This window comes from Trichoplusia ni, chromosome 4, assembly GCF_003590095.1.
Source record: "Trichoplusia ni isolate ovarian cell line Hi5 chromosome 4, tn1, whole genome shotgun sequence".
NCBI lineage: Eukaryota > Metazoa > Arthropoda > Insecta > Lepidoptera > Noctuidae > Trichoplusia > Trichoplusia ni.
Window position 1 is genome coordinate 16,821,368 of NC_039481.1, and position 24,354 is coordinate 16,845,721.

Here is a 24,354-nt window from a genome sequence, read left to right on the forward strand (position 1 = left end):
GTTTCTTTGCTTTGCGTATAGTATAGGTGCGAGCCTGGCGGTTTTCGCCTGTAGGAGACGGCTTACAAATGTAAATACTGAGTATGTACTTAATTCGGCACGGAAAATCGTTGTTTTCCGTTCCATAGCATCCATGGCCCAATGCTTTTGCTTAAGAAGTTGTCCATCGATACCATAAACTCTACAAAATTTACTGCAATCATTAGCGTGTAATTTGATATCAAATATTCGTACATAACACTCCTACGCTGGATCAGACATTGAGTCATAATCATGTAGATAGCAGCCACATAACCAAATTGGTTTTATTTTATATGTATTTAATATTCAGCGGATCTTGTAAATACAATGAAATGATTGAAAATATTAGGTACTTTTTTTTAGAATTGAAATTGAATTGCCGAAAATACAGATTTCTAAATTATAGACTGACTAGAAAATTTTGCCGTCTAATGTAAATAAATATATCAGATTGTAATGTAAACAATACCAGCTTTACTGAAAAACATAAATGATAAATGTCGTCTCGTTTATATCTTATTGAGTTGGTACTAAATCTTTAAGTTTATTATTTGTTCTAGAATTTCATTAGAATGAAGTCTTACAACCGTTAATGTGGCTCAAATGTATGAAACTAGTCTAGACTAGTAGTCTAGAACTATGTGGGATATCTCAAAAATATTTACAAGTGTATTTGTTTCCGAATTACAAACCACGACGCAAGTAAATAATTATATTCAATAATGTAGAGTTGGGCGCACTAACACAACTTTGCTCTACATGAAAAATATTATTCCAACAAGAAGAGACGATTTGACCAGAAACAAGGAATTTTGTACTTACCTATAGGTGCAATGTATTGTCCATTGTAATCATGTTTTTGAAGACATCGCGGGAGACATCCTGAAATAACACGTAAGTATTTGCAGCATGGATGCGCCCGCGCCGCGGCGCTACCGTCGCGCGCTTATCCGACGCCATTTTCACACAATCCCCGAGCTTTCCCGCACACAGGTACGTACAATTTTCGCATAATGACAAAAAGTTTGCGTTAAAATAACACTTATTATATCAAAATCAATTTATTTAATCAGTGCGGTCGTTCTCACTTCGTAAACTATTTAATTATCACAAAATTTGATTCCGCCATTCAAAAACAAGAACATTGACCCTCGAGCACACGTAATAGTTAACATGTTTTTTGTTCATTGTGGTAATTACTGAATACGAAATAACCAAAGCGATACGTACAATTAAAGTAGACTTCACGTATTAAATTAAATCGGTGTAAACTTTGTAATGTGCGCTCAGGGAGGGTATTGCGGGTAAATAACATCTAGAACTGAACTGAGGAATGTGACCGTCATGTTTCGGTTACATCAACGCAGCTACTACAAGACAGTGTTACCTATCTAACCGATCCACGTAATTAAACAGTATACTCTCCGAAGACAATCTATTTATGTCATCATGTCCTTATTTTTTTAATAGATCAGTAAGCATCCCCCGCAGCGGCAGCGTTGCGAGACACGAGTCGTGTCGCAAGCGGTGGTGCCCTTGCACGTGCTGGCCACTCGTTACGTGTCGCTTAAATACGGTGCACTCAATTAGTGAAGAATTTAAGTATAAATCAAGTAATAAGGGATCAGATGACACTCATCCAAAAAACTGAGGAAAGCAAGGGAGTCATGACTGATACCACGGTTAAAGAAGATGTCGGGAAATCTTCGAGACCCGTCAGAAACAGACGATACACTCGGTTAGTACCAACAAACATGAACAAGCATGAGTCATTACTTTCAGCGTTCATCGAAGTTCTCTTTGTGTGTCACTCATGCATCATGTACATAGCCTGAATGCCCTTTATCCATCGTTTTGTTACTATTTCTGAATCTTCGTGTAGGTAAATAAGCTAAAACATTTTATATGAGATCATGTTTTTAAAATTTACAGAAGGAGTTTAGTAGCGGGCCAGCGTCCTCAAAAGAGGCTATTCACACCTGAAATAAAACGATATCTCAAGGACTGGCTGGTGCGACGGAGAGACAATCCGTACCCGAACAGAGAAGAAAAGAAATATTTGTCTCGAGAAACAGGACTCACCTACATACAAGTAAGTCTTTAGACTGTTTTTTACGATACTGAAAAGATAATTGTTTTAAGATTTTTATAACGTAGGTATATTGTTTGTACCTAACAGCAACCTAATTGGATCGATGCCAGAAATTGCTATTTGTACATAAATAGGCACTATTTTTGTCACTGCTTTGTTGACTGTAGCTCAACGTTTAGAGTTAAGTGAAGAACTAGATTTTACTACTGTCTACGTTTCAATTGTAATATTTAAAAACAACATTTTCTTAAACGAATTAGCGATCTAGTAAAAAGTGTAGATACCGGCACCGCGGTGCTCTTTTGCACGAGTGTACAACTCTTGGTATTATATGAACCCAATTTAAGTGTATACAGGAAACCCCCAAACCTCGAATCTTGCCGGTGAAGTAACAAATTAATGTTCAAATAAATTTACAGATATGTAACTGGTTCGCCAACTGGCGAAGAAAGTTGAAAAACGTGAATGCAGACCGAAATCAACAAACATGGGGGCACTTAATACGCACATACAATGACCGTGCGCAAGGCAATGTGGAACAGTTCAGCATCTGCTCAGATGACAGCATATGGAGCGAGTCTGACCCTACCAGTCTAGACGACGCCTTAGACAATGACGATGAGTTATCTGGAAGCCCAGAAACAATCACCGAATACCACCACGACGACTCTGACGCGTCATCGATCATGAAGGAAAAGTGCGTCAACTTCAATAATAATTCTTATCAAAATGATGCGAATGTTAGCGGGGGTGAAGAAAACAAAACAATAACCAGCCCAATGCTACTAAGCAAGTGGTTAGAAAGCGCAGCTCGGTTCCAGCCCAGTGAATGCAACTACTCGTGGTGGGCCGACGGCAAACGACGAAAGCCCGACACAAAAATCCAACGGATTACAATAAACACATTGTCGCGTCATGATCGAGACGAGGTGGAAGCAGCAGTGGCCCTGACAGCCCTAGCCACCGCCACCAGCCGTATGGCAACACCGTGATTTACTATAAGAATTGATATAAGCAAAAGTGTCGGTTTATACTTTTGAATAAGAAATACTCTTTACTATAGGGTAACTGCCAATATAAAACTTGTTTGTATGTTTACTTAATTTTAGTCAGCTGCGTAAATAAAATTTACTATTACGTAATGCCAATTAAATCACGTCTTGCTCAAGTATTATTAAAAGTAAGATTCTCAAGGAAGTAATCCTGCTTGTATAGTCATAACTTTTGATCTCTATTGGACTAAATAGTTTTAAGGTGTAGCTACAACCAAAGATTGTGTTATTGACAATATTGAAAAATAAATTTGTTAAAATATTTAACATGTCTTAGTTGCTTATATATATTTTTTATTTAATCCCTTTCTGAAACAAATTATGAAAAAAAAAACGAATTTTAAAACCTTAATAACATTATAGGTTTAAAAATAACTTCACTACAATCTCAGTGACATGATGTCTAGCTAAAGACACCAATAATAATTTATTTCATACAATTGAACAAACACAAATGCAATGAACTACACTATATTTTTGTAACCTTAAATACTATACACATGAATTTCTGCTGCAATAATTTCTATTTCATGGATCAACCATGGTTGGTTGGCTTGGTTCGGTTTGAGTCTTATCCTTTGGTGCTTCACTGGAAGCATTATTTAGTTCCACATGTTTTTCAAGGTGACCTACTAAGGTCTGTTGACCCTGAGTTAGCTGTCTGACTAGAGAAGAGCCGGCGCTGTCCAGGACTGCACACAATTGACTCCTCGCCACATCAATGTTTTGCATTTGACTGTACTCAACGAGTTCATTCTTGGACATGAGTCTGTCCTGTATAATACCAGCTGTAAATTAAAGACATTTGGTCAAATTGGTCAAAATTATGTTAATTTCTTATAAGTTAATTTACTCTAATGGTGAAAGTTGTCATACAATATTGCAAAAACAAATATCAAGTTCTTTAGTAACATAAATTAAACAACTCAATGTTGTAAGTACTTATTCTACCATGTTAATTATACAAAGAAAGTTAACAAATAACTAACCCATAACAATAAGTTGAGGTGCTTTCTTCATGATTTTAAACAGTGTAACAATTTTTTCAGGTTGTCCAAATATAATGTTCTGATGTGAGGTGAACAAGTGATTCACAGCTTCATAGCGTGTGCCTGTAGTAGCCATGCTAATTATCTTTTTACCGTAACATCTCAAATGCATATCATTCTTGGCTAAAGCGGCGAAAATTGGAGTTTTATCCTCCATACTGATGGAATTCAGATGTAAGAATATAACCATTTTCGATGTGTTAAACCAGTTGAGGCATTCATTAGCCAAAATTCTTTCAAAAGGATTATCGATCTCTTTAGTCTTCCTTTTCTCTCCTCTATCGCAGAGGGCTACTTCGGGTAACTTGTATTTGGGAGTACCATACACAGGCTTCGCTAAATCAAGCAACAGCTGTCTCTCAAAGTGGGGTTTCTTCGGTCTTTGGATATTGATCTTACCACGAAATCGTTTGGCTATTAGAAATGGCAGCTGCGTTGGTAATAAAACTGTAAAACAATAAAATAGTAAGGTTTTAGACACTCGTTCTTGGATTATGAGATCAAGGAGTGATGAGTCGAAAATGTTATTCAGTACCTTTGTTGGTTAAAGACATTTTAAAGGCAGGTTAAATGTTCGAGATTATTCAAAAATTTTGATTTAGTATTTACTTTTTTGAGTAAATGTTTTATTTATTTTAACCTAACCTAAGATACCATTCAAATTTAATTGTCAAATATGGGTGACAAGCATGACAGCAATTCATAGACAAAACATGTTTTTTGTTTTCTTTCTTTTCTTGGTAGCACCACGGAATTATAGTACAATGAGCAAAGCAATCGACTCTTTCAACGAATCCCTAGTCGGCGGCTGTACAGGTACAGAATTCTGTTCTATAATTAAACATTGTTATTTATAAGATAATATTAATTTATAGATTATTATTCTGTTTGTTGAAGAAAGAAAGCTTGAAATAAAATACTCGATTACATTTTCATTTTATTTAATCCATGCTATAGAGTAAATATTATAGTTGTGGGATCAATTACAAACTTTGATTGGTTTTCTGTTTTGTCAGCAAGAGACTTGCAAGAGATAAACATTGGTTTCTTCTCTTACCAAATTTGACATTGACATTTGTCATTCGCTGTATTTTTTGAAAGCCTGATCAGTGTGACTTCATTTTACAACGTGTTTTAAAGCGAAAAAACGTATTAACTATTTTATAACAGAATCTACTAACTTCTGAATATACTAGAAAACTTGGTTATATCTACCAAACCATATAAACACATGCTAGAAGCGGATAAGTTTTAACTTATACTATTCGGACTTTATGAAAGAGGTTAGTCAATGTTTTGAAATTGCACCATTATTTCACTCGTAACCGTATGTTATTCATGTAAATAATATTGTTTACATAAAGCTAATAAACTTAATTTTTAGATAATGCGCGGCCATCAAGAAGACACACCACCTTCGTCGGTTAATGGCGATGAAATTACCGGCATGGACGAAGAAGGTATAATTTATTACGACGACGGGGATGAGATACAATTAGACGAAGATGAATACATGGAAGAAGTGACGGAAGACTTTTTTGAAGAGGATGAAGCCGATATGGAACCTCCTGAGGATCATGCGGCCCTAGTATTCAGCAAGCATGTTGGCTCAGTGTTCAGTTGTGATCTGCATCCTAATGGCAAGCTAGCAGTAACTGGTGGAGAAGACGACAAAGCCTACGTTTGGTCAGTTGAAACTGGAGAAGTAGTCATGGACTGTGTGGGGCATAAGGACTCAGTCATTTTTGTGGGCTTTAGTTTTGATGGAGCATACTTAGCCACAGCTGACATGTGTGGGCTTATCAAAGTATGGAAATGTAATACTGAGAATCAAGATCCTTGGCCAGTCGCCTTTGAGTATGAGGCAGATGACCTCACTTGGGGTCTCTGGCACTTTGGAGCAAGAGTACTTATGTTTGGATCAGTGTCAGGAGATATTTATGTATTTAAAGTACCTTCAGGAGATACTAAAATATTGCAAGGACATAATGTGAAATCAGAGTGTGGCAAGGTTAGTATTGACAATAATATTCAATACAGTATATAGAAAAGAAATATATAGTAAGATAAGTTGTGGTAATTTAGCATGTAGCTATTTTTTGCTCACATCTAATAACTTTGAGATTAGCTAAAATTCAACTCATGCACCTTAAAGAAAAGATTATTCATTCAATGACTGGGACAAGTAGAATGCAAGTCATTCCTTCACCAAATGAAACAGAAATCTGAGATAAGAAGAAGATAGATAAGAATGAGTAAAACATAATAATGCAAAAGTAATTAAAATAAAAAGAATAGTAATAATAAAATTATTACTATTCTTAATTGAATTTTTAACATTGCAGTTGTTTCGTGATGGTGTCCGTCTGTCAGCGGGCTATGAAGATGGTGCAGTTAAAATTTGGGACTTAAAAACGTCAGCCATTTTGCAACAAGTGCCTGCAAGTGTTCACCAGATACGAGTTACAGCTGTAGACAATCACCCTGAAAACAATCTTATTGCCTCCATTTCTACTGATGGTAATTATTATTACGCATTCTAGACTAAGTTGTATAAATATTAACTTTAATTATTTTTTATAATTTTTAATAAACTGTTATATTACTATGTGAGTTGAAGTTTTAACTCATGTTTATACTAACGTTTCAAAACTATAAATTACTTTCATAGAACCAAATTTAACTGTAACAAAATTGTCCTGGTAATAATGTAGACAAAAACCTATTTTACTTGAGCTTCTATCTTTTGTTGGTTTTCGTCTTTCCTGTCAAAGAGTTCTAATATTATATTATGTTACATTTTACAGGTAAAGTGGTATTAACAACACCAAACAATGGCAAAGTAGTTGGACAATTAGAAACAGAAAATGACTTGGAAACAGTTGCATTTGCTGATGATGCACAGTTAGGATTACTTGCTACAGGTAAGGTGTTACAATTATACTAAAAAAACAGAAGTTTGTCTATGTATATAAATACTGGAAATATAGACAGACTGTTTAACTCATTATTTGTGTAGTCTACAATTCTCATAGCTCAGTATTTTCTGAAAAGAATTTGATACATAAATTAATGAACTATTGAAGTACACAAGACAGTTATTAGATATTGTATTTGTGATAACACAATCTATAACAATTAGTATCTTAACAGTATGAATGAAGAATACACAAAAGGCATTTTCTGTTTAAGATTACAATAATGTTCTTTTACTTTCCAGGTACATTAACAGGAGCAGTGTGCATATGGGATGTTGCAAGACAAATGATTAGACATCAATGTGCCAAATCAGACGACGCAGTAGGCGGCGTCACTAAAATGATTTGGGTGAAGACTGAACTCGTAACAGGCTGCCTCGACGGCTCCATCCGCGTTTACGAAGGCAGAAACGGCGAGAGAAGTCAAATGCTCACCGGCCACCGATCAGAAATTCTAGATCTATGCTATAACGAAAAAGAAAACTTATTCCTCACCACATCAGACGATGGCACCGCTAGGATATTTAAATATGAAGTAAACAAAGACAAAGATTAATAATCTTTAATTTAATTAGAATATTACTTTTTGTAATATTTTTTTATGTCTACAATATACGAGAAACTCGCTTAATTGTGAAGCTATTCTATTATGTATTTACTTCGTTAATCGTAATTACTTATGTATTGATATTAACATGATTATATCATGGTATAGCGTAACGAAAATTTGTAAATACTGTTATTTGGGAATAAAATTTTTATTCTGTATATTTTATATCATTGTCATTATTTTTTTATCCATCAGGCTCGATGAAACGTGGGAGAAAAGACGCGCGAGTAAATCTGGTATCAAAAGTTTTAATATGTTATCATCATTTATAGACGATGACATATTAAAACGTGCTTCATTAATATTAAAACAAATAACAACTTTATCCAATCAGTGTGATAGGGCCATGTCTTTCCGATTTTGGCACATAAAAGTGAGAATAAATTGCGATATAAATTGCAATATACTGCGACTTGCGCGATATTTCGGTCGATTTTCGAGCGGTCGTATCGGCTGTTTTCAATAATTTGGGCTAGAAGCGATTATTATATTTTCATATAAAATATCAGATAACTGAAAACGACATCAGTTAGCTTATTGATAAGTTATTAAATATTTCCTGTTTAAAACTCAATTATACAACATCCTGTATTTTCTTATGGAAGTACAGCTTTCTTGTCTCGGTAAAAACGTCTGATGCAAACGGGAAAGACTGATAACCGGTAGTTACCACTTTAATACCAGTTTATTTTGTTCGGAAAAGCTTTCAAATACAGATACCTACTAGGTTTGTTTCATAAACATTATAAATGAACTTTTTATAATATTCCCATGATGACTATTTATTTTATATCATTTATTTTAATGGAAAGAGATGTTGTTATCGTAGTTTCCGAAAAAACGAAAACAAGTACCGAATTCGTGTCCCTTTTATGAATTAAAGTTAATTCCCCATCCGTCATTAAGTCATTTCGAGAATCGAACCCGCTAATCGCGTTACGGGAAGAAATGTTATGACACTAAAAGATATGACCATTCAATTAGTACCATAAAAATCGCCTAGTAAAGTAGTATAAATTGTGGTAAATACGTAAACATATAGACGATTTAACATTGCGGGGCAAATTGAAAATAAACCCACATTTCGGCGTATAGCTCCGCCCATTTCGACGTTTGCGTCACTAGAGGGCTCTGCTACTGCGTTCGCAACAACCACTTTTATCCCTGACCGAAAAGCAGTGATGATGGTAACTTGTTAAGTTGCGTCAGCTACCCATACAAAAGGTAAATGGCATTGTACAAAAACAGTACATTCGAAGACCCCTTCTAATACTCATACTCGCTTTAAATTTCTTTTGTAAAGCGATCGATAGTAAATTATGCCAATGTAACGCGTGCCATTTGATATAAAATTAATTTCAAAACTGAAACAATCTTCCACGTGCATAATTATTTTCTTTAACGCTAAAACTTGAGATTAAATTAATTAACAAAATTGCACAAGTTTGTACGCTTGTACTAATCAGAATTTTCTACTGAATCTACTGATGAAGAATACCTAACTGAGTAAGGAAGCATGAATTGAAGTTTTCGCCTTTCAGATTGATATCTCGTATCACCACACTGTCATTGACCCCTTTGCAACAAACATGCCATAAATGAATTGCTCATATCCTGCTCACACGAAGAACCTAATCCTCTTATAGGCGGTCAATGAGCTCTACAAAAAACGTGTGGCCGATAGACGGCATTTTATCTGTGTCAGGTGTTTACAAAATTAGGGTTCAAAAAAATGTGCCAAATACACACGTGGTAGTGCACACAGAATGGTGAGAACGAGATAGCTAAAAACTAGCTGTACGAACTTGGCAGTGAATTCTCGCGACCCTTATTATAACAAAAGTATGCTCAATTGTTTACCCGCTAGAGTTGATTTTGACGCGGTATGGTGCCCCACCAAAGTCATTTCGTGTTTGGAGGCACCCATGCGGACGCAGACGGCTGTGCTCGTGGTTAACTTGCAAAGTAGCTTAGTGAATAGGAAAGCAAGCGCACGTATCGTCGGTCGGCCGCTCCACGTAACATATGGACAAGATCGCGACCGGAAAATCAGAATTAAAATTCATTTTTAAATAATAAATCTAAATTTTATAACAGGACTAAGAGCGTTTATAATAATTTTGTACAACAGGTGTATTCGTGTTGCATATTTTAACCTAAATCCGACAATGTGAGGCTGTCGTACGTTTGTATTTATTATTGGTTTCCGCCGTGTTATCAGCCTCTGTCGGTTAGTGTACCGCAGGAGTATTATACATTTATCAGTCCATGGTTATTCAATGGTGTTCATCGCCGCACGTGGTGTTTCCCGCCGCAGCTCACTCCGCAGTGTGATGCAATGTTTGCATGACAGTGTCTCAGAATTTCGGTTGTGCTACATCTTGCTGTTTGACAATGTGTAAAAGTGTTTAGTTTTATGAGTGATCATTATACAAAAGTCATTTAATTTACATATTATATATTTAAATTATTAAGTTTTGAATATGGCGAAAGTGAGTGATATTGATGTACTGCCTCCAAAGGCTATGGACATGGGTTCAGAAGGCAACGAAGGTGATGAACAGTCGGGGGAAGGTCTCCGCATGAAGAAGGAGTTGGGGTTGATGAATGGTGTAGCAATTATAGTCGGAGTGATAGTTGGGTCGGGGATATTCGTGTCCCCCAGCCTGGCCCTCAAGTATGCTGGGTCCAAGGGCATGGCGCTGATCGTGTGGGTCCTCTCGGGCTTCCTCTCGATGATCGGGGCGCTCTGTTATGCGGAGCTAGGTGAGTGGAATCTAATTATCTAGTCGCGTCATTCACCGTCATTGTATGTTTATTAACGAGAGACGTGTAATTATGTTACTGAGGTGTAATGAACCCACTACCCACCGGCATGTTCCGGAAACATTGGAAGATCTTATGTGTCTGTTTTATAATAGATTGCCTAGTTCTTCCTTTTGAATCTAGATACTACTAGAACGCGAGAATTCAAATAACAGTAGTTACCTAAGTTTTATCGCAGTACCGTTATGTTATCAACCAATAAGATTCACATAAGAAGAAACGTCTGTACTAATTAATTCAGTACTTTTTAGATACAACTGACAAAAAATTCTTGAGTAATAATAGAAAAAAAAATAGTAGAAACAGATGTTAATTCTGTTCATTAGAAACCTTTTTCATGAAGACCGCGTGGTTGACAATTATCAAAACATGTTGATTTTGTATTACTCCATTCACTAGACGTAAAACTAATAATCTTAGAAAGTAAGACAATATCACCGAGTTCAATGACACGATCTTCATCTTATAATTGAATGAGAGAATGCCTATAAATGCATGTAGGTAGTCTGCAAAGAGGCACGAATATTGACGTTTGAACTAAGGCGCAATGCAGACATATCGACTGCCAACTATTAGGTACCGAATGTATGGGCACTTTTAGTTCTGGTACTTGCACGTACTCTTATATAAGGTAAAAAGCTTAATGGACCCTCAACAGTTCCATGACACGACATAAGGCGCAATGCAGATTTATCGACTGACCTAAAATCGTGATCCTAAACTCATTAAAATACAATAACGTTGAAAAACATTGAACGGGCAAACAATGTTATCTTCAAGGAGGTATGTAAATGATAGAAAATAGGGAATTTACAAAAGCGAATTGTTTAACTTTTTTTTTAGTTAATACCTACATTTATTTAGGTCATAACCATGGCTGTCCATTGTTAACCCGGCCCTAGTTTCAGAATTTCCAAGCCACATTACCTTATGTTATTTAATTTTATTACACTCGTTACATTTCACTACGGGACTTTAGGTTACAAACAAATGTTTTCGATAAAAAAAAAACCTGATCACCCTGATCATTACAAAATTGCATTGTCTCCTTGGTCGACCTGAAATTCCTAATGCATATGGCAAGGGTACGTAATATGCGTATCTATTTGGGCGTGTGAAACTATTGATAAACACCATGTTATTAATAAAGTTCCTGTCGGTAGGTAATAAATAATTATTATCATAGCATATTGAATATACTTTTAGACGCCGCGTCGGCGATCCAATAGGCCTATTGTATGCGTAACCTTAACCAAAATTACATATGATAAGGATAATTATATTGCAGCGATATGATTGGTACATACTATTGTTAAGGTTTGTTTAGCTACCAAAGTTTCGGATCTAATACAGACTACCTTTTAATAATAGTTAAAATATATCTTGCGAACCTTTAAATTAACGACTCCCAAAAGACACTGAGACTCTTAGCTAAAAAAGCTTTAAACGCAAAATCTTAAAAAACATGAAAATACAACGTTCCAAAATGAAAACGAAACTTGTTCACCTTACTTCAAGCGTCAGATATTTCTTCGATAGAATGACAATTCACATTTCAGTAAGTTAAAATTAGAAAGTAATCTAACATTCTAAATAAATCAACAATTTACATTTTATTTAAGTCCTTGGACTGTTAAAGCTTAGGAAGATTAAAAGCTTAATTTGATAGACTTAAAAAACTTGAACACTAGCAGTGTACCACAATAATCTCGAGATGAAATGATTACATACAACCCACAACTCTTATCCTGTTAACCAAATTATCTCGTAAAATGAAGGAATTAACTATTCTTGACCTGTGACTCAGGACCGCTGGCGCTATCACTTGTAATGGCATGTTATTGTCATAAAGACATCTTTAAAATGAAAGTACATCATTAATAGATACTTGATAAGCTTAATTTAACCTTCGACCTACGATCTTGATTGTGATGTGATGGGTGGCACTTAAATTTCACTTTATAACCTTTCATCAGTTGCAAACATAAGTGGCATAAATTATTTCATTTGATCTCCAAAATCTTTTCAATAAAAATCTGTATGTTGTCATCACATTCCCCTCGACAACAGAAATTAATTTACTGTGCCTCGACTCTACATAAGCAATCCCAAATGTTAAAGGAAATCCGAAAATATTGTAAGTGTGCAAAAAATGTTATTCATACTTAGCTCCAGTTGCTCCTGTTTACCTCTTGAAGGGTGTTTTTATGATTTCGGTACTTCACAACCCCCTTTTGACACGGTTGTTAAATAAACTAGCTCTGGCAGCTGCTTTCTGCCGTTCGTTATGACTTTATGAGCAACGGTGACCCAAATGTTGAAATTACCGGTCCATGTCATTATCGAGCTTTGCGAGGGGTACCGATTTTTTCCACTCTGTATACAAATTACATAAAATAAGTTTAAAAAAATCCAGTATTGAAGAGAACTGAGAAATGAATGCTTTGACTTAAAATCTCAACCCCAGCTTGGTCTAAAGTAATAGTAATGATATTACGTAAGAGTTGTAAAATAACCAGTTTTTCGGGAACTGTAAACTAGTTTAAACCGGTATCTACAATATGAATAAAAATACAATAATGAAATCGAAAACTAGACATCACATTTTGAACCAGACAAAAACTGATGTAAACGACCTTTATTTAGTATCTGATTATTTATTAAAAGATTAAATCCTGCATTTGTCAAACTATTTAAATAATGTGCAAAATATACTCGTAGCTTACATAAAAATAACTTGTTTTATCAAAATGAAATGATTCAATTTTGTTACATCAGCTTCAGCATAACCGGTTTCAAAAATACAAAAGATTACGTGAATCAATATGTATATTGCAAGAGCAAATAATTTTGTCCTTCCCTACTCTAGATTATACAAGGATATTCAATGCTTCTATTTATAAAACTGACCGACTAATAAACTTTCGATATTCTGGATCTACTACAAAATATCAGCTTCAGGAAAGACGCCTAATGTTTTTTGAAGAAAACTATAAGCGTCGTTCACATCACCAAGTGAGCTCGATGCTTCAAATAATCAAACGTACTAATAGCAAAGTCTTTTGAGCATTAAAATATTTTGATGACTTTCTAGGCATGATCAAGAGAGTTTGTTAGGTCTTATAAACCTCGTACTTAATTTTACACGACACTTTTGCAAAATATCAAAAACGTTTTGTCATTTACTATCGTACATTTCAGGTACAATGATACCAAAGTCTGGAGGTGACTACGCATATATCGGGGAAGCGTTTGGACCTCTGCCGTCATTCCTGTACCTATGGGTGGCGTTGTTCATCTTGGTGCCCACTGGAAACGCCATCACAGCGCTGACCTTCGCACAGAACATCCTAAAGCCGTTATGGCCAGCCTGTCCACCACCAGACACAGCTGTCAGCCTGATAGCTGCTGTAATAACATGTAAGTGCTCTTTCCGTAATTGTATATTTTATTTCAATAGGATAAATGACTCTAATAATAAAACTGCATAGTCATTAAGACAGATTTCCAAAAAAGGGGCTAAAAACAGCACTTGCTAGTAAAAAAACGTACTGTTAAGTGACGTCACACGAGCTTTTAATTCACTGTATTTCCTTCATTTTTTTACGTGTTAAAAGGGAATTAAATATAATATTTTTTAGAAATCTGTCTGAAGGTGTAAACCTTTTTTTGTCATTGTCAAATACCCCATTGTTGCCAGTAGTGCAACTCTAGCTGTTGCGCCTAATGACTTGTTACTACGTATCTGCTTACTTTAGAGCAATTTTACTCAAGTATAGATATCACACGTTGCGATTCTTACGAACTTTCTCTCAAGCTATACGCGTGTGGGTCTTCAGTCTATCTGTGTTAATATTAACTAAAGTTATAGATTATTGACAAGAATCTATGCAATTCTATTATAACTATAACAACACACAACAAAAGATAGAAGTAATACTTAGCAGTAAATCCGGCGTGACATTTAGTGCAGTAAGCCAAATGGATACTGAACCAATTTAGACGTTTGTGATCTATACTAGAGAAAGCACAGAGATAGACATTCCCGAGACCTTTCTATCAAAATAAACGTTCACACTATCACCACGTGTTTGCCATAAAGACTAGCATCACGACTAATATAAGCTGTAAGTATTTTAGAATCGTAAATAAGAGAGAGAAACACAATAGCGTCTTGGAGTATTTTGGCAGAAGTTTTTTTTACAAGTCATCATTTATTTTCATAAAACATCAAAATTAGATAAAAGATATTAATTCAACAACCTAATCTCCCTCCACCCTTTAATAGCAAATATTGGGGCTTAGTATAAACCTTTTATGACCAGAATATATGATATGAAAGTCATGTTTCAGTACATAATTATTTCAAGTATAATATCAAAACAATGTACAACCAAAATGGGTGAAGTTATTAAAAGATCTGTCACGCCACTGCAACGCGTGGGATAAAATAGAATAACATTATTTTATTAATATTCAAGATATAAGGATGTCTGGTTTTGTGTCGCGGTTTACACGTGCGGCAGATGGCGAAGTAAACTTCTGTGGTGATTGATGAGAGCGACAAATCCCCACAAGACCTATATGTGGAACACTCGATGTCGGTTAATGACCGATCCGGTGACTCTCATGTTTAACCATCGTGAGCCGATTATGGTAATGATGGCGCCATAACGATTCCTCTTTCGTTACTAGGTCACCACTTCAGTTTTTGTTTGAACAGATCTTACAAATGTTTGTTCTACTCAGCCTTGAAACTATGTTACACATACGGACGTCATATGATTAAATTCTATAGAAATATAAAGCGCCAGTAACAAGCTATTTGCGTAACTAAATACTCAATTCTTTGATCTTGTCGTAATATAAATCTGATGATGTTTTATTTGCACGTGTCCAGCGGGTTTGTTTGAATGCCCCAAGATGGTAAGGGTTATTGGAATCTCATTACAATCATGTGCAGAAATCTTCATACGAAACCAGTATCGATATTCGTGTTCCAAGAAACATGTCCGATGATTTAAGAATTCTCTCACGGAATTTGCACAGGCAGGCATTCTCGTTTTGTTCAACAATGTAAAATAAACGATGGTTTTTCTTTACTTCGAGACTTATTATCGTCACCCCATGCTGTGAACCGGTTTGGATCCTTAGAATAATGTTCGGACAATTTATAAACATTTTTCAAAAAGAACCTCTGAGAATGAAGGGTCTTTTTATTTTATGGTAAGCAATGCGATTGTCAATCAAACGTATGCTTTAAAGACTCAAAGCTAAAGATATGCATTGTACCTATTCATCGTATTGTCCGATGATGTCCATTCTCAATTGCTTGATATTATCTTTCATCTTCAAATAAAAGTACAGCCAATTTACCTTGTATGCCTGTGAAGGAATTTGAGGAACGTTCAAATACAATCAAATCAATGGGATAATAGAAAAAAAATGTTTCGAAGACAGTTAATCGCTATCCCTACTCTATGAGCCGGAAGATCACATAACACAAGGCAAACCTCATGGCTCGATTGATTGTACTTGAGGCCTGAAGCTGTCACTCGAATAGGGCGACTGTGTCTTTATTCCGCTAGGTATATAGGTGTACCGCGGTCGCCGAGCTGATTGCGCCTGACAAGATAATGAGAGCTTCCTCCCGCATCGTACTGACACACGCTCTTGTGCGGAATTATCACGCTCAACGTAAGGGAAGGGCACTTAATGACTGAACGTGATTTTGCGCTGGTACAGTCTGAACGACTACATCCGTGGATGTTTAGATCCACAATCAATTTGTTATATTCACTGATATCTGGTGATACAGTAGGAGACATTCTAATTACTTGGCTATTCTAATTTAATTACTGAATTTCACTGCCCTTTAAACTTAGTATAGGTATTCAAATTCGAAAGGATTTTCACCAGCTTACGGCTGATAAAATCTTACAATGCGGTCATTTAAAATATGATTTCCGACCTCGTTTTCTTGCCTGTACTGTATAACGCAGTTACTTACTCCATTTGTAGATGGATCATTAACTTCGTCCAACAATTTCGTTCTGGACCGTTTACTCCCGGAACAATGTGGATACTGAAGAACGCATAACCAACAAGTATCTTTCGCTTCCACAAAAATAAGTCTCAATGCAATTGTTCTTTTTTTTCAGGTTTCCTCACCGTGATCAACTGTTACAACGTCAAATGGGTCACACGAGTACAAGATTCGTTTACAGCGGCCAAGATCCTGGCTCTACTAGTCACCTTCTTCGCCAGCTTGTGGTACTTATTCTCCGGCCACACAGAGAACCTGGAGAATATGATGCAGGGCACGATCACGAAGCCCGGTGAACTGGCCATCGCGTTCTATACCGGGCTCTTCTCATACTCCGGATGGAACTACTTAAATTTCGTTACGGAAGAATTGAAGGAACCATACAAGTGAGTTGTTATATTGTTACTCAATAGGAACATTGTCATTTCAATAAAGTCGACAGCGGTGGGATCGTTTGCAAATAACATTGGAGTGGTATTGCTCTTGTAGTTTTTTCGTTAGAAGCAGTTTCACAATTTGAATTTGGGATGTTTACAGAATTATGAGTGACAGACAATCATAATGTTTGCGGAATTAAAACTGCTAGTCTTTTGTTCTATGGCTTTTGTTGTATTTTGTTTACATGCAGAGTAAATAAATACTGGTCGCTAATGTTTCTTAGTAAATGTTTCTTACAAACTAACCGTAAATAACCGACAAACGTGTTAAGATACAACAAACAAGTTCACAGATGTCGGTGATTACTTAACGAGATGATTTATTGCAAGAAGTGTAAACACAGTAATTATTGTAATTCATAGCCTTGTTATCTATAAGACTAATGAAATTGAAAAAATCCGTTTTATAGAAGTTTACTCACAAATTACTTAATTGTAATTAGATTAAACGATCTATTAAACTTAGAATTCAATACAGAATGGTAGAACCCACAGCAAATTAAGAAGGGATTCTCGTCCAATGTTTTACGGTTTCATCCTCTTTCAATATCTGATATTTATTTCGGGAAGACTGGTTTAGGGTTCAACGACCCGCCCTTTGTGGTTACAAGTTGAAATATCCTTTTTAGTATCCGTCAAGTCTCCGCGGCTTCGTCTGCAATCATTTTTCATAATTGCTTTTACGACCACATTTGGAAGAGAAGTGGTTTTTTAATATGGATACTTACTTATAGTTTGATGGTAGTGTAGCTCTTTATCTCTTGTTTGATGCTACTTGTGCATTCTCTACGCGACAACATTTTTTTTTAAATAAGCGACTCCCGTACATATCATTTTAATCTTTTTGTCGCATTTATCAAACGCTCAAGTTACATGCAGGATCATGTCCACCTTTACCTCTCTCCTGGTATTTAGTCTTGTACTATTTTCATAGAAATATGTAAATTTAGATTTGAAAATAGAGCAGGTAAAGAAATAATGTCCTTATAAATGCTGTTTAAACTATCATAAGTACTATATTGCTCAGGCATTTCTTAAACTCGCAACTCTTTTAACTAAATTCCACTATTTTGAAGACTTCTACCTTATCAATATCTAATAGCAAAAGTTACGCTAGTTAATTTTTTTCTTACTATCTAAACTCCTATTTTTCTATTCCAGAAACTTGCCTCGAGCCATCTGCATCTCAATGCCGGTAGTGACCCTGGTCTACGCTCTTACCAACGTAGCTTACTTCGCCGTTCTGACTAACGATGAGATCCACGTGTCCCAAGCCGTTGCCGTCACCTTCAGCGTCAAGATCCTCGGCATGATGTCCTGGATCATGCCGCTGTTCGTGGCTCTGTGCACATTTGGATCCCTAAACGGTGCTATCTACGCGTCATCAAGGCTGTTCTTCGTAGGAGCTCGTAATGGACACCTTCCTTTAGCGATATCACTGATTGACGTGAAAAGGCTGACTCCAGTGCCATCGCTACTGTTCCTTGTAAGTTTGTAATAGTTCTCGTACACAGTTTTACTCTTAGCAACGAGATATTTATAACTCTGAGAATGAGGTTGCGTAGGACGCACTGAAATGTTTCGGTTTTACGATGTTTTGACGATCTGAAGTTTTATCTACCAATCAGCTGGTTAATAAATGATTCACTAAATAGGTTTGTGTCCCATTCCGAAAAGAATACGATATATTGTTTTTATACCTTTTTGAAATCCGAAAAAGCAAATCGGATTAAGGTCCTGGCATTTATCATAACATCGGATTGGATTTAATAATATACACAAGTCAAAAAGCCTTTTGTAATATCATGTATGTAATCGTAAATGGGAAAACATTGCTTGCTTAGTAATTATAACTTTTCAATCTTAGCCATTGTATGGTTCGATTTTATAGTTCTTTTTAATTACATAGAGATCTCATTATGATGATGATGGTATTAATATGATTTGTGTGACACGCTTATAATAGAAAGTTAATTAAAGAGAAAGTAATACGATTGTAAGTGAACACTTGTAGACTTTCATTAGACGCGTGTAAACGTCACGTTATGTGACTAATCAGGGAGAAAAAATTAGAAGGCGCTTTACGATTTTAGCACTAATTTGTATTGACCGTAATTATGTGGAAAGATGACTTTGCTCGTGACACCGACTAGGCACAATTTTAAACTGTAAAGATCACCTATTAAACCGTAGACACATTAGGCTTATGGACCAAAGCAAGTTTCGATAATATTGATTTTGATAATAAAACATGTGCCGCCTGGAACCTTATGCCAAATATATTTATCAAATTTGCTGAACTGCAACTTACTGCTATGAAACTAATATTATTTTGTATTTATTCATTTGCAGTGTATAGCAACACTAGTTCTGCTGCTATCAAACAACGTGGAGTCCCTGATCGTGTACGTCACAGCTGTGGAGGCTCTTTTCACGCTGGCGTCGGTCGCTGGCTTGCTGTGGATGCGGTTCACCAGGCCGAACCTCCAGCGACCCATCCGCGTCAGCATCATCCTGCCACTGTCCTTCCTCATCATCTGCACGTTCGTCGTCATCTGCTCCTGTTTCACACACCCCATGGAGGTCGGCATCGGCGTCGCATTCATCCTCATAGGAGTGCCAGTCTACTACATCTTCATCGTGTGGAAGAACAAACCCCAATGGATGATCACAGTCTGCAACTCGTTCAACTTATTCTGCTCCAAAATATTCCTTTGCTTACCCGAAAATTCCAAGGATTTATGATCTTTATAACATAGTCTTATGTATTTAGTGTGATCTGATTAAGTATTTTTTCTATTTTATTTACTTTTGTATGTCGATTTATATGGCTTAAGTCAGTTGGCATAATAATAAGTACAGATCTGTTATCGCTTAGATAAATTGATGATTCCTATGCAGTTATAGGTTAAGTATCTATATGTTAAGTATATGACGAAACTCTTATTGATAATACAATATGATCATTGTTACTTTGTGTGTTTATTCAGATGTTATCACCTTACGTCACGTCCCGGTTCAATTTAATTAATGTCTTTTCATTTATTGCCTGGAAGTAAATATTAATTGTATTGTCACAAATCGGCACAGAATAATTTTATTCTTTGTGTACATAACGGACTGTCAAAAAGTATTTGAAACACCTAAAGTTACACCTTCAATCACTGTTCTCGTTATGACGAATTTAAACCTTTCAGTAGCATACAGGACAGCACTTACGAGGTTATTAAATCTCGTCAAATCGATTTTCAAGACCAACTCCAACTCCTTTCCAAGACTCACCGGCTCCAATATAAAGGTTAATGGACTATTGATCTGAAAAAATGCAACTCTGTGGGGTTCTACGGTGGAAATTATTAGACAAGTGGGTTGCCCGAAAGTAATGAAAAAATTTACTATTAGAACACATATTGTGTGTCTTTTAAGGGCTTTACCCAAAAAATACATACTTATCATGCTTAGGTAAAAGAATAGTAAATGAATTTTGTGAGAGAAAGATCTCTCAGAAGAAAAACCTTAAGGTCAGACAAAACATTTTGGTCTATCTTAAGTACTGAGTTAGCAGTTTCTCTGAAAAACTTAATATATCATTTCGCTATAAAGTCAGTTAAGAAAGAAGAACACAATCTTCGTCATAACTTCATTATCGTCCTGAAACCTATATTTAAAGAACGTGGTTTCCAGCCATTTTCAGGAATTTCAATAAACACGTCGAAGATGAAGTCGTAAAAAGAGTTACTTAAGTTATTAGAAATTTAATACTTACAACTTGCTTAGTACTGATACCTGTCCTATTTGTGGCAAAACAGGAAGAATCGAACGAAACGAAGACGGCCACTTGATAGACCTACCTTCAAGATAAATATTTTTCAGAAGTAAGTACAATGAGACAGACAGAGTACAGATTGCTTCACACACTGAATGTTTTCTCCCCAAGTGTAACTAATACTCTGACCATGAGAGATGCTCCACCACTCCAGAGATGATCCACCTTGGCAATTTCCTTCCATTGTTGTCCAACCAACCTTTTAATCACTATATACTTCCTAGATCCTAAAATGCAATTGTTTTTCCCGAATAACAGTAAGATACAAACACTTTTATTCCATTTAATATTCAATTTTATCCTATCCTATTGTAAAATAATATTTCCGAAACTTCTTGTTTAAACGATCCTTATGAATCTGAAACTCAATAACACAAAAATAGCGAACTCTTTTCAATATTCAAGTAAATTATTTAGTCAAACTACTAGATTTATACTACCGTGTTTTTTGAGGAAAAACGTGTCCGTCGAAGCATAAAGAACGACGTGCTTGGTTCAAAAATCACGTACTTACATCCACTGTTATGAACCAGTCGCGTCGTTGCTATTGTATGGTTACCGTGAAAATCGGCCAAATTAAAGTTTCGTAACCGTTACGGAAGCCTACAAAACGTCCACTGATTCAATACACAGGTTTGTGCACATAATCGCCACCGGTTCAGGATATTACGAGCCTTAGTCGGTTGTTTGTGAAGGATATTTCCGTAAAGTGTTTTGGAGGTCGTGTAAAATACCGTTGTGTTCCTATTTTTGTGTCGTCACCCAGGCATATGAATATGATATGGCTCAGTATCGCTGCCATAGATCATATCTAATAAATTGCAGACCTCTGAAACTACGCCTTAAATATGTACCGCAAACAATTTGTAGGCAAGGCATTAACTGTGACAATTTAGTATCAGAGGAAATACCAATCTACCAATCTGCTTATTTCTCAGAAAGCCTGTGAAATGGTATCATGAGAGCACAAAAAACGTTCGAATATCTTGAGTTTTTCTCTTACTCTTCATAACAGTTTAGCATTTGATTCTTGCTGGTTGATGAACAACAATTTATGGAACCAATGTTATGGAACGCGATCCAAGATAATATGAGACGTCAATATCACGATTACACTTCAGTTAGATTTTTCTAACATTTTTGACTTTGGCTAGGTCTTTTTATCCTCGATTGCTGCAGAGGTAGCTTTTGTGTTCCATCTAAAGATCCGAGACTTCACATTTTATTATGCTGTCTTCCATCCTGCCTACCTACAAAAAGTTAGGAACAATGTCTTACTTGAACCGTAGTCTTAACTCAATGACATCCTCGATGAGAAAGCGATAATGGCTCCCTGTTTACGCTATCCACTTCAAGCCGTTTGACCGATACAACCTCACTTATAGCAACGGGTTTATAACCGAGTTTTACATTGACTGATAACAGACATTCTCCTTGGCTTTAAGGTATTACTTCAATTGTTTACCCAACATACTTATTAATAACCCACTAATCGTCCATATTTTGATCTTTGTAGATCAGAATAGATCCCTTTATGGGAACTATCTCGGTAGCTTGTATTCTCCAAAGTAAATAAAACAACGTAGGTTACTATGTATACTGTAGTAGGTATTTATCTGAATGAAGAGATACAAATTATATGAAGATGATCCTCTAGCTGAAAAATTTGGAGAAGCTGAAAAGTGAATTAAGCCTGAGGTTCTGAGAAACATCAAATATAGTCAGAAAAAAAAATCATATCAAAAAGTTTCATGTATAGATAGATAGATAAAATTCATCCATTCCATCATTGAAATGAAGAAATGAATACCTACTGAGGTGTGCCAAATACAGTAAATGTTCACAAAAGTTCGTAGTACTAACAAAAAACTATGGGTTTTGCGGACCTAACGGATTATTAACGGTAAAGGCACCCACAATGATCTTCGTTCTATTTTCAGATCTTTAACCAGCGGATAGATGATTGCCATTCTTGAGAAAAGTATTTTGATAAATTTTTATTTCATTTTTCTTAGTAACATCTTCAGAATTTCTAAATAATATTTATAGGAGTAAATAATATTACTTGGTACTGGTATTTTGGCAGGTACTTGTTTTTCAGTTTCAATGAGCTACTCGGTAATACAGTAGAACAGTCCTGCGTAGTGGAGTGTTCTCAAGCCACACCACACCACTAAACAGCAAAATGGACAAAATTTGTTAGTAATTTACCGTTGCAAACACGAATAATGAACTTATCAGCGTTGCTAATTAAAGGCGTTGTAGCCCTCAGATTGCACATCACAAAACCAATATTTAAAACAGTTTGGAAGCCAATGAGCCTTACTAAAATTTCAATATGAATGTGGCTTTGCAGTTCTATGTAAGGATTTTGTACAAAAGATGCAGATTGGATCCCAACTTCCAAGTTTCCATTCGCGAATAGGATAGTTCTTATTACTTTTGCATTTATTAATTCGCTAACTTTTCCTAACAGGTTACCCTGAGTTCGGGATTCTCTTTTCACATTACATGACATGGTTAACAATTAAGAAAACAAAAAATGCACGTACCTTTTTCCGCATGGGAAATTATCAAATGATTCCTCCTATTTTGGGTCGAGTGCCTTTGCCCTTAGTGCACTCACCGTCCGCATCATGAAAAATCCTGGATAATACCCACCTGGAAATAACCAACCCGCAGTAAGCTAGCATAGTTATTAATACTCGAACCTTCTTTGCAAAGGAAGAGTCCTGGGCCCAGCTGTAGGACATATCCGACCTATAAACTCCAATCATGACTGAATTGAATGAAACAAAACAAAACTAGATCTGACCCCAATTTCATCCAGGAGCTACGAAGTCGATTGAAGTGGATAGAAATGGAATAATATAATGTTCCCTACTCCTTTATTCTGATTCTCATAATTTCTTGGCCTGTTCCAAGAAAATCAATCGTTACCCTGGAGCACACCTAGCCTTAATGTTTCTGACATATTATTTGGTTTCATTATAGATTCTAGATTAATAAGTTGCAATGATGGACAGCTGTGGCTAAATTTTCCCCGGGATGAAGTATTTTTATATATACAGCCTTATAGATAAATGTGCACTATGTTTGACAATGCTTGATTAACGGTGACTTACAAGTACATGCACTGCGTTAGTCAGTTCAGTAAGCTAAGCCTCTTATCATTATTTTGTTAACATTTAAATCTCACACGTGTGTGTACCTGTAATATCAGGTTCAGATGTAAATAAAGTTGGGTGCAACGTAATCTGTTCAAAGATTAGAATATTTTGCTTAATACGCCAACAATTTGTGAAAATGATCTATTGATTTGTTTAATATTATTGATTTAATTTCGGCGTCTTACTTATTGTCCATCTATTTGATACAAGGTTGCTGAACATTTTTGACTAGCCGACATTTAATGAG

The 24,354-nt window shown here is 35.9% G+C and overlaps 4 protein-coding genes across 5 annotated transcripts; 3 read left to right on the top strand and 1 right to left on the bottom strand.

The window, feature by feature from the left end:
* The first annotated feature begins 665 nt into the window (after positions 1-665).
* LOC113493327 (iroquois-class homeodomain protein irx-1) lies at positions 666-3,449 on the top strand. Of its 2 annotated transcripts, XM_026871260.1 has the most exons (4): positions 666-1,014; positions 1,492-1,759; positions 1,954-2,113; positions 2,533-3,449. In XM_026871260.1, exons 2-4 carry the CDS (start codon positions 1,650-1,652, stop codon positions 3,103-3,105), a joined length of 843 nt encoding a protein of 280 aa, XP_026727061.1. In that variant the 5' UTR covers positions 666-1,014; positions 1,492-1,649; the 3' UTR covers positions 3,106-3,449. The 2 variants fall into 2 exon arrangements, with proteins under 2 accessions (XP_026727061.1, XP_026727060.1); XM_026871259.1 differs by having other exon boundaries at positions 666-1,759.
* A 102-nt stretch (positions 3,450-3,551) lies between these two features.
* Positions 3,552-4,877, bottom strand: LOC113493328 (39S ribosomal protein L10, mitochondrial). The gene is made up of 3 exons (XM_026871261.1): positions 4,750-4,877; positions 4,155-4,661; positions 3,552-3,953 (listed from the first exon to the last, which is right to left on the bottom strand). The coding sequence occupies exons 1-3, from the start codon at positions 4,766-4,768 to the stop codon at positions 3,694-3,696; spliced, it is 786 nt and encodes a 261-aa protein (XP_026727062.1). The 5' UTR covers positions 4,769-4,877; the 3' UTR covers positions 3,552-3,693.
* A 401-nt stretch (positions 4,878-5,278) lies between these two features.
* Positions 5,279-7,967, top strand: LOC113493329 (angio-associated migratory cell protein). Its single transcript, XM_026871262.1, has 5 exons — positions 5,279-5,497; positions 5,599-6,225; positions 6,560-6,734; positions 7,022-7,138; positions 7,435-7,967. The coding sequence occupies exons 1-5, from the start codon at positions 5,489-5,491 to the stop codon at positions 7,746-7,748; spliced, it is 1,242 nt and encodes a 413-aa protein (XP_026727063.1). The 5' UTR covers positions 5,279-5,488; the 3' UTR covers positions 7,749-7,967.
* Positions 7,968-9,728: 1,761 nt separating this feature from the next.
* Positions 9,729-20,083, top strand: LOC113493331 (large neutral amino acids transporter small subunit 1). The gene is made up of 5 exons (XM_026871263.1): positions 9,729-10,568; positions 13,830-14,048; positions 16,790-17,060; positions 18,273-18,597; positions 19,464-20,083. Exons 1-5 carry the CDS (start codon positions 10,286-10,288, stop codon positions 19,854-19,856), a joined length of 1,491 nt encoding a protein of 496 aa, XP_026727064.1. The 5' UTR covers positions 9,729-10,285; the 3' UTR covers positions 19,857-20,083.
* The last annotated feature ends 4,271 nt before the right edge of the window (positions 20,084-24,354 follow it).

Bases quoted from the DNA above. Each gene is read 5' to 3' on its own strand.
- LOC113493331 (XM_026871263.1), top strand. From the start codon at position 10,286: ATGGCGAAAGTGAGTGATATTGATGTACTGCCTCCAAAGGCTATGGAC. The intron at 14,049-16,789 runs GTAAGTGCTCTT...CTTTTTTTTCAG, and splicing joins GATAGCTGCTGTAATAACAT to GTTTCCTCACCGTGATCAAC. The intron at 18,598-19,463 runs GTAAGTTTGTAA...ATTCATTTGCAG, and splicing joins TGCCATCGCTACTGTTCCTT to TGTATAGCAACACTAGTTCT.
- LOC113493327 (XM_026871259.1), top strand. From the start codon at position 1,650: ATGACACTCATCCAAAAAACTGAGGAAAGCAAGGGAGTCATGACTGAT. The intron at 1,760-1,953 runs GTTAGTACCAAC...TAAAATTTACAG, and splicing joins AGAAACAGACGATACACTCG to AAGGAGTTTAGTAGCGGGCC. The intron at 2,114-2,532 runs GTAAGTCTTTAG...ATAAATTTACAG, and splicing joins CAGGACTCACCTACATACAA to ATATGTAACTGGTTCGCCAA.
- LOC113493329 (XM_026871262.1), top strand. The intron at 6,226-6,559 runs GTTAGTATTGAC...TTAACATTGCAG, and splicing joins TGAAATCAGAGTGTGGCAAG to TTGTTTCGTGATGGTGTCCG. The intron at 7,139-7,434 runs GTAAGGTGTTAC...TTTACTTTCCAG, and splicing joins GTTAGGATTACTTGCTACAG to GTACATTAACAGGAGCAGTG.
- LOC113493328 (XM_026871261.1), bottom strand. The intron at 3,954-4,154 runs GTTAGTTATTTG...TTTAATTTACAG, and splicing joins ACCTCAACTTATTGTTATGG to CTGGTATTATACAGGACAGA.